At 43.2% G+C, this 15,000-nt stretch overlaps 1 protein-coding gene across 1 annotated transcript in view; it reads right to left on the bottom strand.

Annotated features, from left to right (window-relative positions):
- The window catches only part of cacna1c (calcium channel, voltage-dependent, L type, alpha 1C subunit), a 205,541-nt gene that overhangs the window by 139,060 nt on the left and 51,481 nt on the right, over positions 1 to 15,000 (bottom strand). The window contains exons 2-3 of the mRNA XM_078281956.1: positions 12,095 to 12,542; positions 3,925 to 4,030 (exon numbers count right to left, since the gene is read on the bottom strand). Coding sequence (XP_078138082.1) covers positions 3,925 to 4,030; positions 12,095 to 12,542 — 554 coding nt within the window. The remainder of the gene's footprint in view (positions 1 to 3,924; positions 4,031 to 12,094; positions 12,543 to 15,000) is intronic.

Here is a 15,000-nt window from a genome sequence, read left to right on the forward strand (position 1 = left end):
CAGAAAGGTCACAGGTTCAGTCTCCCAAATAGCCAGTGGGCCCATGAACAGCCATTTGTCCTGTCAGCGTGTCCTTGAGCAAAACACTGAACCTCTGCCCAGTCAGTCACTGTAAGCTGCTCTGGATGAGGCCATCAGCTAAAGGACTAAAATATAAATGTAAATGAGAATGCACTTTAGAAACTAAATAGAGAGTTTGGCAAATCCACCAATGGGATGCAATGTGGATTCTAGTAGTCTTGGGTTTAATTATCATCTTGCAGAGACAATGATGTGAATTAAAGAATGCATTGAAGAAGGTCAGTTGTCAAAGTGATTGCATATTGCAAATACGATGTGGATGTCACTACGGTACTGTTTTCAGATTTGAGTATTCATTTAGATAATGAGGCAGTTATACATTATGCATGAGTTTTGTGATGCATACGTGTGTAAAAATCTAGAATTTAAACGTATTTAAATTAAGATGGGGATACACCATATGACTGACTAGGCACTACACACTTTAAATCACAAGGAAATGGAATTTCGATTTTTGCACATAATCTGACAGATCATAATCTGATCTGTCAGAAATTACTGATGGTTCAAAGTTAATAAATGAATGAACACCCCAAAATGTACCCCAAAATGTACCATGTTGCCACTTTTAAAGTTTTCAAGTTGCAGGTGGGAGAGGTGGAGGGGGGTTGTTTAAAAATCTGAAGGTATTTTATGGTATTTATTGTTAAATAGGTGTACGTTATGATATAGAGAATTAGCTAAGCAAGTGAAAAAGTCATTTTTCATTTCATTGTGACTTTAAAGACTGTCATTCACAGATTTCAGATCTAGTGTCCAGGCTGACACCCTGGTTGGATGTGGGGATCACACACTTGATGACGAGGTAAAGATGAGGATCACACACCAGCTAGTTCTAACACCAAATAACCCCCCAAATCGTGCAAAAACACAAGCTCTATCACTCTATCAAACATGTTGAAAAAAATCTTGATGGTCACGACTGGATCAGGAGGCAACAGATTAAAGTCCTTAAGCCTCACACACTACGAGATCGTCTGTGCCGACTGTTCATTGTGTCTGTCCCAAACCAGCACGGACTCAGATGGATCTTGAAGACCAGTTGTGATGTCAGTGTCACACTGTGGCGTTAATCAGAATAAAGTTGTGCAGCGTGTCCCTTAGATGCAAGTACAAGTGACTTTTTGTCTTAACTTGGCAGTGACACACGCATACGCAAACATGCACAAATGCACACACACACACACACACAGAGTTCAAACATATATTTAAGCCTCTGATCCTTCTGCACACTGCTTCCTGTCTGTCAGATTGTTATAAAACTAATTGACCACAGCTGTGGCGTGTGTGTGTGTGCGTTCAAGTTTGTGTGTGTGTGTGTGTGTGTGTGCGTGCCTGTGTGTGTGTGTGCGTGTGTGTGTGTGTTCGACTTTGCGTGTGTCTGTGTGTGTGTGTGTGTATGTGTGTGTTTGTGTGTGTATGTTCATGCAATGACATTCTAGAGGGCAAAAAGAGTAGCATTAAAATTCTCCTCACAGAATTTACGGACATCTTATAGATATATGACTTTCTTCGTCCTTCTCTTTCTACTTCTCTCTTGAACTGTCCTTCTCCCTCTTCCCCTTGCTCTCTCTCTCTCTCACTCTCTCTCTCCCTCTCTCAGACCCTTCATCTTGCCTCTCTCTCTCTAATGAGAGGTTGAGAAAGGAAGGAAGAAGAGATGGATGGACAAAAGGAAGGATAAAGGAAGAGTGGAGAGAAGAAGAGCGAGGCAGGGTGGATTGGAGTATGTGGAGGGATGGAACAAGGGAGGGAAAGAGAGAGGGCAAGGATGAGAGACAGCAAAAGTTGTTAATATTCTCTGCACACTCTGACATCCTATGTCCTCATATAGAAAACACAGAGAGAGGGGGGGGGGGTGGAGAGAGAGACTGAGTAGATGGAAAGGATAGTCCACTTTCTGCCCTCTTTCTCCTCTTTCTTCTCATCTTCTCTTGTTTGCTTTAAATAGTATGTGACAGATAGAATTGCATTTCATTGTATAGCACAGCGGTTCCCCACCTACAGTACAGGCAGACAAAAACCTTCTCAGATGAGGATCGATGGAACAAAACCTTCATCAGACTTGTGGCTCCCTGACATGGAAAAGTTTGGGGGGCTTTCATATAGCAACATATAGCAAAAAAAAAAAATCTTTGAATGAAACCTTGTGACAGTATAACTCTCTGAAGCCATCACACACACACACACACACACACACACAAGAAACAATACACACAGTGTACAGCCCCTACAGGTACAACTGACCTTTAAATACAAGCAGTCAAACAATCATAATGCACGCTGCAGCATCCAAACATTCAGGAATGTGACAATTTCTTAAATAAAAATACATGTACTCCACCCTGAGGTGTCGAAGGAAGAAAGAAAGAAAGAAAGAAAGAAAGACAAAAAGAAAGAAAGAAAGAAAACAATAGAGACTGACAGATAATGTGTACAGTGAGAAAAACAATGAAAGGAAGAAAGAAAGCAAGGAAGGAAGAAAGGAAGAAAGAGTGACAGACAGGTGTTATCTGGCCTCGGAGGGATTAGTGTCCACTGGCAGACATCGACAAGTTGCCACACACACACACACACACGCACACACACACACACAGGCACAAACCCATGTACACACAAATAAATTTATAGATATACACAAACGCATGGATTTATGTGCGCACACAGCCACACACTGATATAAACACACACACACACACACACACACACACACACACACACCCCTTGGTGAGTGGCCAGGTAATGAGATAAGGGGTTTGGCAAGGAGAAGGCAGGAAAAGAGAGTTTGAAAGCAGCAAACTTCTTTGTTTGTAAGATGTTTTTGTTTTTCTTTGAATTATATTGAATTACAGTACACTTAGCCCTTAACATTAGACTGTATGACATCGGCAACCATATAATCAATGTCTTCCCCTAATCTAAACAACTCAAATCAATCCCTTTCACCACAGCAGCTCACAATTCCTCAATCAAAACAACTAGGCCCATTTTCTCCTTGGCCAAAATAATTTTGGTTGCCCACAGGGAAATTATTATTTTCCTTTGATTAAATCAACTCATATCCCTTCATTTGAAATAACTCAAGTCTCCGCAGTCAAAATAACTCAAACCCTCCATTTTCCTCAAGAACATGATAATCAACAACTCTGCTGTATCCAAACAGTCAAGTATGATGAAAAAAAAGATATTATCCAAGGAAAAGTGTGAAATGTGTGAATGCAAAAACAGTCTTCTTTCCTTCTTGCCATCTGTCTTTCCTCCCTTCCTTCAATCTTACTTTCCTTCCTTCCTTGTTTTTTCCTTCTTCCTTGCTTTCTTTCCTGCCTCCTTTCTTTACTTGCTTCTTTCCTTATTTCCTTGCTCCTGCCCTCCTTTCTTTCCTTCTGTCCCACCTTCTTTTCTTTCTTTCTTTCTTTCTTTCTGCCTCCCACTAACATGAACCAATCCCAGCATCCCACAGCCTTCTCTACTCCTGCCTCTTAGCTGCATGACAGCAAATCACACACAGCGAAATCAGGTAGAAATTTGCAAATATCATGCTGTTCAATGATACTAATTCGCACAAAAACCTGCTAATGAATTGCTCAGTAAACCAACTACACAACTAATGAACTGATAATGTGAGATGAGATTCTCTTGTTTGTCCCAGAGGGAAACTCAGGCGTCGAACCACAGCGGCAAAGTCGGAGGAACATGAACTCAACACCAGGATACACAAGCACAAGTTGGAAAAACATCACAAACCAGCCAAACCAACCAGCGAACTAAACCACCAACTAATCAACCAAACAACGAGCGAGTCGATACAAACTTAAAGCGTTTTAACCGTTCCAACCCACTCACCAGGTTGGAGTTGGTGGCGTTCGAGTCGTCCTCGGGGAAGGGGATGTAGACGGCTAAGGCCACACAGTTGGCGAAGATGGTCATCAGGATGATGATCTCAAACGGTCTGAGAGGAGGGTTAAGGAATATGAACACAGTAGAGTACACAACACAGTAGAATATACAGACCTCAACACAGTAGAGTACATAACACAGTGGAATATACAGACCTGAACAGAGTAGAATACATAGACCTGGACATAGCAGAATACATAGACCTGGACATAGTAGACTACATAGACCTGAACACAGTAGAATACATAGACCTGGATATAGTGGAATACATAGACCTGGACATAGTAGAATATACAGTCCTGAACATAGTAGAATATACAGACTGGAATACACTATAATAGAGAACATAGTGGAATATACAGACTGGAACATAGTAGACTAGAGAAGAGGCTGGCCTGACAGAAACACTGTCTTGAAACTTGAGGGGTCACAGGTTCTGAACCCCACCTGGCTGTCTGTGCACTCTGACCCCTCTGGTGAACAAAACAACAAACAACAAAACAAATTCCTAATTAGTAATGCCTGGGACAGGTACAAGCCTCCAAGCTGAAGTGTCCTTGAGCAAGACACTGAGTCCCTACCAGCTCCAGCAGTGTTGTTCTGTATCTGACCTCTGACCTCATGGAGGGGGACAAGACAAAAGACAAGCGCCCCATGGGATCAATAAAGTATCACATTATTACTGTAATTCTCATTTTACAGTGATGGCAGGGCCTGACAGGGGGAAAGAGCTAATATTACTTTAATGAAGAGACACAGACTTACATAAACTTACAGAGGGGCACATACACACACAAACACACAAACACACAAACACACACACACACACACACACACACACACACAGAGCTGAGTGCACAGGCAGTGTATACAAAGAGAGATCAAAGCGGTTAAGTTTGCCTCTTCATAAACAGTGAAACATACTGGGTCACTCAGGACCCTCTGTGTGTGTGTGTGTGTGTGTGTGTGTGTGTAAGAGAGAGAGAGAGAGAGAGAGAGAGACACCGCATGCCCTAATATGGGTGCGGCGAGGAGCAGGCCTGTCGCGTGGAAGACAGGATGTAGAGAGAGAGAGAGAGAGAGAGAGAGAGAGAGAGAGAGAGAGAGAGAGAGAGAGAGAGAGGGCTTTTATTTGGAACGGTCCTTGAGAGGGGAGTGACCTCATTATTTTTGGCCTCAGAGAGAGAGAGAGAGAGGAGAGAGAGAGATACAAAGGGAGAGAGAATGGAGAGTGGAGTGAGAGAGAGAGTGAGGGAGAGAGAGAATGTGAAGGAGAGATAGAGGAGGTCTGGTTTTCATCAACACAATTACTAACTGCCACTGCTGTCACCTCCCTCCACCTTTTTTTCTTCCCTCTCCCCCTCTACAATCCTCTTCTTCCGTCGCTTTCTATCTTTCCTGCTTCCTTTCTTTCTTTTTCTTCTCCCGTCAATCCCTCCCTCCATCCCAAATTCCTTCCTTCCTTCCTTCCTGACTGACTGCATGTCGAAGCTGTCTAGACCCGAGACCTTATGCTGCATTCAGGTTTGGTTATGAGCTTAGTTTCATTGTGATAAATGTAGTGTTGTATTGCAAGTTAAATTCTCACCTATTTTAGTTTTGAGCTTTCGATTAGCTCACTTATTGTGTTCTTAGATCCGTTTCCATGGTGATGCAGTGATGTAGCGGCAAATAAAAGTTGGGTAAACTATGAAACAACCACCAGTACAGACACAAATCAATTATATTTTCAAAAAAAGCATTAATTCATGCTTCCTATCTTTATGTAACTGTGATTATTTTGATACTACTTGCTGTGATGTACACTTTGAATTTAAATCATAAAGATGTATGCCAGCCTAAAAATAGGTGGGTACACTGAGTATAGTTGGGCTCACACTGCACTACATCCTGCTTGTGGCCTCTGTCATTAAAAGACTTAGTGCTCTCAGACCTCTAGCAGCTCAAGGCCACAAACATAAACATCACAGCAGTTCCCAAGTCCCAATCCCAGATATTTCAGTGAACGTCCTTATAGAAGCTCTGAGAGTGTGAGTTGAAGACGTGAACAATAAATCACCAATACCATGTTATGGTTTCCTGTGATGGGGCTTGCATTTTGTTTGTGTTCATATTGAGGACTGGCTCTTCATCATCTTTTGCCGCAAGCCACACCGCATCGGTTCTTAAACTTTTTCAGCTGGGACCAAAACTGAGCAGATTTACCATTTCAATATGGGACCTTGGCTAACACAGTGCTGTTTTGGGGTAAAAACACTATCTGCAATTTCCCAGGAATGAAGAAAAGACTGCTTATTTTCTTATTGGTGCCCTTAAACTTTCATAAAGTTTCTAATAGGTTTCAAGAGTGATGAAACTCACTCAACACATAAATGACCATGTAAACTTGCATGTTTTTTACCCAGTAATAGTACAGTAATAATCATACTAGCAATCTTGTTGTGTGTGGCCCCACCAGAAGCAGGCCTGCCACCCTGGGGCCTAACCCACAGTTTTAGAAACAGCCCTAGAGAGAGAGAAAAAAACTTTCATGGCTTTCTGTGGTGGGGCTACTATGTTGTTTATGTTTGGATTAAGGATTGACCCTTTAACATCGTTGGCCACAAGATCATTCAGCTAATTCAGCCTGGGACCCAAATACATCAAACTTAATCACTCACCCTGGGACCCCGAGGCTCATTAAAACACACTCCAGACATGCGGGGACCCACCAGAAACAGGCCTGTGACTCATTCTTGGTTCCTGACCCATAATTTAAGAAACCCTTGAGGTCTGCTTCCATCAACATGACAATTAATCGCTGTGCTGTTGACAGAAAAACAACACAGTGAGAAACTTCTGGAGGTCTGAATGAAGAACCAAGTGGCACAACTATTAATAATGTAAGGGATGTTATAATCAACATAAGATTTCTCATTTCTAATGGCCAATCAATATTAGTCGCCAATATATTGCTTTGTCCCAAAGCTGATTGGGGGGAGTGACTCTGCTCTCTTGACTCTGATACCTGCACACAGTTGCAGCTGATCAAAATGCACAACAAAGTGATGTGGCACTGGTTAAACTGGTTTCTTAACTGTGTCTATGAGAAGTGCTGAGGTAAAGTGGGGTTAATGATCAGGCCTGATGTGGCATAAATAGCTCAGCACGTTACAGCTCAGACAGCTTTCTCAGCTGGCATGGTGCAGCATTCATCAGGGTGAAACTATCTGAGGCATTGTGAAATGTAGCATACAACTACAGCATTTTAACTAGCTGTCTAACTAACTGTATATCCTTCTGGGGCATTCACATACACACCAATATCCAGCTTTTGTCCGAGATACTGTGTATTCAGCAAGTTGGCTCATATAAACACCACATCCAGTTTACAATAACATATAATCTCTTATGCTGAGAAACCCGAATAAGAAACCTGGGATATACTGATATTATCTGGAATGGCAAGGTACACACTGCTGAATCCCACTGGTGCGTTATGTTAAGAGAGAGAGTATTTCGTTTATTTATCTATACAGGAATATTCCTGATGAATGCATGTAAACAGTGTATCCCTCATATGACCTGATCTAGTATATGAGCTATTAGCCACGTTACAGTGTGTATGTAAATGAACTCAGTGACACATTCCCAAAGCTACCACTTAGCGTGATTTCACATGGAGAAGGTGGTAGTTAGACAGATGCCTGCCCTCGCTCTCTTCTTGTCTCTCCTGTTGACCTTGCAATGTGCAGGTAATGCTTAAATGCTATAATTACACACTGTGTGTGTGTGAATGCAATGTGTGTGTGTGTGTGTTTTAAACCCTGTATTGTCTGCGCGTTCACCCACACTGCGCGTTCTATGTGTGTGTTTACGTGTGTTCTGTATTCTCTGTGTGTGTGTGTGCATGTGTAGTGTGTGTAGTGTAGTGTGTGTGTGATCTCAGACAGGCCCCATCGACCTGTTGAGAGCAGTAGCTGTTGTCATGGTAACAGAGGAGGAAGAGAGGAAGATTTCGGATCTGCTATCTCTAGAGACAGAGGCACTCACAGAATACAGGACACACACACACACACACACAAACACACGCAGAATAGAGGATGCACACACACACATTAACATAAACACACAGCCCATAGAACACAAACTCACCCACACACTCATGCATGCACACGCACACACACACACACACATACATTCAAACAGCCCCAAACTGCAGTTATAAAGGGCATCCCAAAGTAGAAATTGGACAGAGAGACAGACAGATAGATGGTCAGAGACAGGGAGACAGAGACAGGGAGACAGAGACGGGGAGACAGAGACGGGGAGACAGAGACAGGGAGACAGAGACAGGGAGACAGAGACAGGGAGACAGAGACAGGGAGACAGAGAGAGGGAGACAGAGACAGGGAGACAGAGACAGGGAGACAGAGACAGGGAGACAGAGACAGGGAGACAGAGAGAGGGAGACAGAGACGGGGAGACAGAGACAGGGAGACAGAGACAGGGAGACAGAGACAGGGAGACAGAGAGAGGGAGACAGAGACAGGGAGACAGAGACAGGGAGACAGAGACAGGGAGACAGAGACAGGGAGACAGAGACAGGGAGACAGAGAGAGGGAGACAGAGACAGGGAGACAGAGACAGGGAGACAGAGACAGGGAGACAGAGACAGGGAGACAGAGAGAGGGAGACAGAGACGGGGAGACAGAGACAGGGAGACAGAGACAGGGAGACAGAGACAGGGAGACAGGTGAACACAGACAAGCCGATGGGAGTTTTTTTAATCTAGTGAAAAAGAAGATTTAATATAGTTTTGCTACACTTCTACTCCTTCCAAATCTTTTTTTTTTTCTGGCACAGACTCCATCCCTTTTCCATCTCTCTCTCTCTTTTGCTGTCTCTCTCTCATTCTCCCTGAGAACCCACTTTAATGCCCCTCTTCTTTCCTCCGTCTTTATTCCCTCGCTCATATCTCATTCCCTCACTTCTCACTCTCTCTCTCTCTCTCTCCCTCCCTCTCGTCCCTTCAGTGTCGTTTAGATGAATGATGCTGAGAATTGTGGGTAATGATCTGAACGCTCATCAGTCATTGGGTGAGATTGTTCCAATGACCCTGAGGGTTTATTCACACTTTTTTCTTTTCTTTTCTTTTTTTGAACATCAGCACATCTGGACAGGACAGTTAAAGGTGCTGTGAAGCACTTTAACATCAATAAATCATTACCATATTAATACTGAGACATCTGTAAAATTACTGAAAACAAACTAGACCATCACTGGCCGACAAGACTGGCAGCCTCTACCGGCCTCCACACTGCATTTTACATTGTGTGCCACGGAGTTGGATTTCGCGGGGAAATCTGCTGGATTGCTTTACAGCACAAAAATGGAAGAGGGTGCTGTCCTTCCAGAGCAAACAGAGCTAAAGCTTTCAGAGTTTCTCACAATAGCAGATGGTGTAACGAGTGAAAGTCCTATGGAAAAATCACTTCCAACATGTTTATCCTCTTCAGTAAAGCAAAAGAGAAACCGAACAAGCAGCATCCTCTTTGCTACAGGAGGTAACAAGGTTTATGGAAATGTGGTCTTCATTTTGAGAAACACTATAGCATCAGTATCGTTGACGTGAAGTAGAGACTCCCAATCGTCTCAACCATGGTCTCATTTATTAATGGTAATTACACCAAGGTACCACCACTGATAATGCGATGTATTGATGTTCAAAATGCCACATGTAGCTCCTTTAAAAGCCAATCAAAAGTTCCTTTTTTGCCATTAGGAAAAAAATCTTCACACCAGCCAATCCTGGTACTTATACTATGTATGTGGGATGGAGCTATGTATAGGGTGTACAATTATCACAAACACTATTTTTCCATCATACTTTTGCTCCTCTTTGCCTTCAATGTTTCTGACATTGATTTGGTCCCATTTGCCGATTCCCTCTCGAATGCAACCCCCTTCCCCAACACACTCTCACACACAAACACACACACACACACACAAACATACACACACACACACACAAACACACACACACACACACAAACACACACACACACACAAACACGGACACTTCCTCTCTCAATTCATCCTCTCTTTCCTCACCAATTCCCAATTCTCTCTGCCCTCCTCCTCCTCCCTCCCCATTCCCTCATTCTGGCTACTCTCCCTCTTTCTCCTCTCCTCTCCTCTCTCACTCATTCCCTCCTCCTCTCTCATTTTTCTTGTTTACCTTTCCCATCCTCCCCTCCCTCCCTCCCTCCTCAGCTGCGGTGCTCCATCATCTCCCCTCTCTACTCCCGTCCTCCCCATCTCCCTACCCCTCTCAAGTCCCCGACCTTTTCTCTCCTCTCACCTCACTCTCCATATCTCTCCCTTCTCTTCCCTTTCCTGTCTCTCTCTCTCTCTGTCTCTCTCTCCTTCCATCCTCTCCTCCCTCCTCTCTCTCTCTCTCTCTCTCTCTCTCTCTCGCTCTCTCAGGACAGTGGGTGATTTGGTGCTCTTGCTGAGAGTCGATGCTCATGTGGACCTTTTCCTATAATGGATCACTTTGACCGTGACACTGACCATTTCTGTCACTTTCTTTCTTTCTTTCTCTGTCTCTCTGTCTGTCTCTCTCTCTCTCTCTCTCTCTCTCTCTCTCCCTTGCTCACCTTCTCCCTCCCTTTCTCTCTTCCCCCTGGAGGGAAAACCAAGTCATTATGTTCGGCAGATTAGAAAAAAAAACCTCACTCCGGAGGAGAGGGAGGGCAGAACGGAAGGACGGATGGAGGAAGAAATGAAAAGAAAGAGAGAGGGGAAAAAGGGATTTGGAGGGACAGAGGGAGCAAAGGAGGGAGAGAAGGATGATAGACGAAGGGAGAGAGGTGGAGGTGAAGGATGGACTGAGGGAAAGGGGATAGAGGCAGGGATAGAGCCGGGGAGAAAAGGATGAATGGAGTTGGACAGAGAAAGAGAGAGAGACAGAGAAAGAGAGAGCGAGAGAGTGAGAGAGAGAGAGAGAGAGAGAGAGAGATATCCCGGGGAGAGGTGTGAAGGAGGGATGAAAATGACACAATGTGTTTTATCCTCCTGTGAGAGTGAAAAAAAGAATGAAAGATGAAAGGGAGGAGAGAAACACAGAGAAAGAAAAAGAGAAAGATAGATAGAGAAAGGGGAAAAGGATTAAGACGAGAGAAGAGAGAATCCCAGAGATGGAGAGCCAGCGGACAGAGAGACTGATTGAGAAAAAAAGAGGAGAGGAAGGAATAGAAGAGAGGAAAGAGGGATTTCAAAGCAGAGAGGAGAGAAAGGAAGAAGAAGAAAGGAGAGAGGAGGACAACAGACAGAAGGCAGGATAGAGGGATGGTGGGATGGGTGGTTGAGAGGAGATTTCCACCCTTTGGGGAGATGTGTGACTCATCCTTACCCTCCTCTTCACCTCCTTCATCCCTCCCTCCATCCCTTCACACCTCACTCTTCACCTTTGAAACTGATATTCGTTATTTAATGGAGGGATAATAAGGCACAACACTCTCTTTGTGAAAAAAGAAAAAAACTGTCCAAGCTTTAATCATTCATATTAAAAACATGACATTTCGGTCCAAATGGTTCTTCATCAGATCAGATTGGGACTGAAAAGTCATGTTTTTAATATGATGGATAATTTCTCTCAGTGAGAAGTTGAAGAAGAAGAAGTTGTGCCTCTTCCCTACCTTTTCCATTATTCTTTTCCATTCACTCTCAATTACATCATTCAAGATAAGACGTGAACCTTTCTAGGAAAAAATATTATTTTTCTTTTCAATTTTTGGATAATGAAGAAAATTGACTTCCTAAATTGTCTGATTTGAGTGTCATCTGACCCTTAACCTTGTAAGTTTTAAATGAAGACAGCCTAAAGCAAAACATGCAAGTCATAAAACTAGAAATTTCCAACTAGTGGTGGGAAGACTGATTCTTTCGATTGATTTGGACTGTCCGACAGTAGCAAATCGATTCAGAACCAGCTCATTTGTTTCACCTTTGTAAAGATTACAGTTTTGGAACCAACAGCACGTTGTGAGAGAGCACTTTCTGGTGTCATTTTGAATACCCTCTTTATGATGAGACAACAACAGGCTTTCACTCAGCGTTAGATAAAGGATACTTCCACTCTACGATGCTGATGCAGGCCCTGCGGATGGGGTTCTTGAGCGTGAGGCAGAGCAGGGCTCGCGGCGGCCTCGTGGCTGCCGTCGTGGCCTGTTTCTTGGGCTTGGAGCTGTAGTGCTGCCTCTTCCTCTGCGTGGAGCTGGCCGTGGAGATGGGCCCGCCCCCTCCCGACCCGAGCCCCGCCCCTCCGCCCGCCGAGGCGTTGCCCATCATCTTGGCCTGCCGCGCGGCGTCGATGGCCGCCTGCCAGCTCAGGGCCGCGCCCGGCGTGGGGATGTGCTCCGGGGCCAGGCCCACCACGCCCACCCCGTGGTTGACCCCGCCCCCTCCTCCTCCTCCTCCTCCTCCGCCATGGTCGCCGTGGCTCCCGCCGCCGCTGTGCTCGTTGGTCAGGTTGGGGGGAGGAGGGGGAGGCAGGGGGGGAGGGGGAGAGTAGTCGGAGCCTGGAATGGAGAGAAGAAGAAAGAGGAGGGAATGGAGGAGGAAGAAATTAGCCAATGACACAATTTAGCAGTCACTGATAAATCCTAAATCACTTACTTACTTCAGTGAGTAAGTGATTCACTTGCTGACTTAATGACATTACCCATGGTTCCTTGAAGTTGATACAGTGTTTTCCACAGTTTGGCAGTTTACTTTGGTGGCTTTAAGAGTGTTTGGATTGTTGCTGACATTTCAATTAGCAAGGCCAGTATCTCATATTTTTCAGGCACTCAAGTCTTTCACTCTAGAATAGACTGATGAGGGAAACATTAGCTAACTTATTACTGCAACATTAGCAATAAAATTAGCTGACTATTATACTGCCATCTGATTATCACTACTGAAGTGAAGCAAGTATAACATACAAGTTGGTTACCTCCTCAACATATTGTGTATGCTGCGTTTCAATCTTTGCCTGTCTATTCAGTTTGTGTCAGTACAGACAAATACTACCACGACCAATACCATGTGCTGCATCATAGCCACAATGAATGATGGTCATTGTAGTTCACAAACATGTTTTCAGTGTTTAACAGCATTAAAAATAGCTTTTTTGAAAACTACATCAACTACAAATGTCAGGTTTGAATGCCAGCTTTGTCCATCACAGCCCCCAAAATGAATCTAAAACAAAATTTACTTGGGCAGCTGTTAATTACCTGGGCGGGCCGCCTGAATATTAACATTATATGAGGAACACTGTGATACCATGACTTAGCTAGCTTGAGGCCAGTGGTAAGCATTCGTTTCAGTAAGGAATGCTGATTTAATTTAACACTGGAGAAAGTTTTTCAATCTTGTGAAAAGTTCTTTGTCTCAAGTTCAAAGCATCAAGATATTCTTTTAAACACTGTGCTGAAACAGCCACACAACTTTGCAACTTATTTACTTTTTAAATTACAAAAATACCAACACCTCCACAAACCAAACCAAACCAAACCAAAGGCCAACAGTTTCCAAAAGTGAAATTCCCATCCTCTTGCAATGAGTCGTTTAGAAATGTAAAAAAAATAAAACAGGATTAAAACATTAAAACAGGAATGAGTTGAGAGTCAGGTGGCCGGTCCCAATATGATAAGAGTACGTTTTAATGATCTGGGTCCCAGGGTGACAGAATACACATTTACTAGGAAATTGCAGTCTGTGTGCCTACAGTAAGATTATGTGACTGCAGAAAACATAAAGACACACAGAGCAAAAGAAAGGAAGAATGAGAAATGAGACAGAATTACAATAATCTCAGTGAGATTACACACTTATATCACCCAGACAAATTGTAGGAATAAGACTAAGTGAGTGAGAGTAAGAGAGCGCGGATTATCCCATACTGTATGCTTAGCCAGATTACAGACAGTTATAATATCCTCTCAGCCCCCTTTCCTCTGACATCTGAACAAGGATTCCACAAAAGCGCTCAACCTAGATTATACACTCTGAAAAACCATGTGCCATTTTCTGGTTTAAGACAACACATATTGTGTTATTTTTGTGTCAACATCTGTTGCTATTAGCATAAATTCTGCTGAACAATAGCACAAATGTGCATGGTTCCAAACAAATATGTGGGAAATTACGCACCCTTTTAAAAAGAGAAAAATCACATTTCTTGACTGAACCTATAACCTATTTATTGAAACCAATAAGCACAGTTCAGTTCCATGATGGCCACCAACAATGCCAACAAGCCATTTCAACGACACAGAAGGACAAATCTTGTGACTTTACCAAAATGTGACATGTCATGTCTGGTAGAAAATAAAGTTAAAATAATAATAAAAATTTCAAAAAAGTACAATAAAATAGTAATAACCAACTACCATTCAAAATATCAAGGTATCATGTTTAGACGTTTGCTTACAAAACAGCAATGTTTGAAGATGGAATTATTTGTGTTAATTATTATTTAAGGTGGTATTTGTTTTGTGATTTTTTTGGACATAAGCTACAAACATCACATAACACATCATTAGCTGGATGTATACAGCACACCTTACAGTGTCATGAGTGAACGCATAGAGCAACTCAGGAGTTCATATCAGTCTGGTGTTTTCAATACGCCAAATGAAATTCCCCAAATCAAATTTACAAATCCCGCAGACTGCAAAGCTACTTTTGGAGATATCTACCGGAACCCCCGTAAAGTTAATCCAACCTGTGTGGTGTGACAACAGAGATAAGGAGAGAGAGAGAGCCGGAGAGAGATAGAGAGAACGAGAGGGAGTCAGAGAGAGGAGTAAGAGAGGAGGACTTATCCAGTATGCTTAGTAAGATTACAGGGCAGTTACAATATCCTCTAAAATCCCATTCCCCTCACTCCTGAGCGATAAGTTTCTACATATGTGCTCACACTAGATGAAGGCCATTACATCAGATCCTGTGGACTGGTAATTGTCTTCTGTATCACACACACACACACAC

The sequence above is a fragment of the Centroberyx gerrardi genome, chromosome 24, assembly GCF_048128805.1.
Source record: "Centroberyx gerrardi isolate f3 chromosome 24, fCenGer3.hap1.cur.20231027, whole genome shotgun sequence".
Classification (NCBI taxonomy): Eukaryota; Metazoa; Chordata; class Actinopteri; order Beryciformes; family Berycidae; genus Centroberyx; species Centroberyx gerrardi.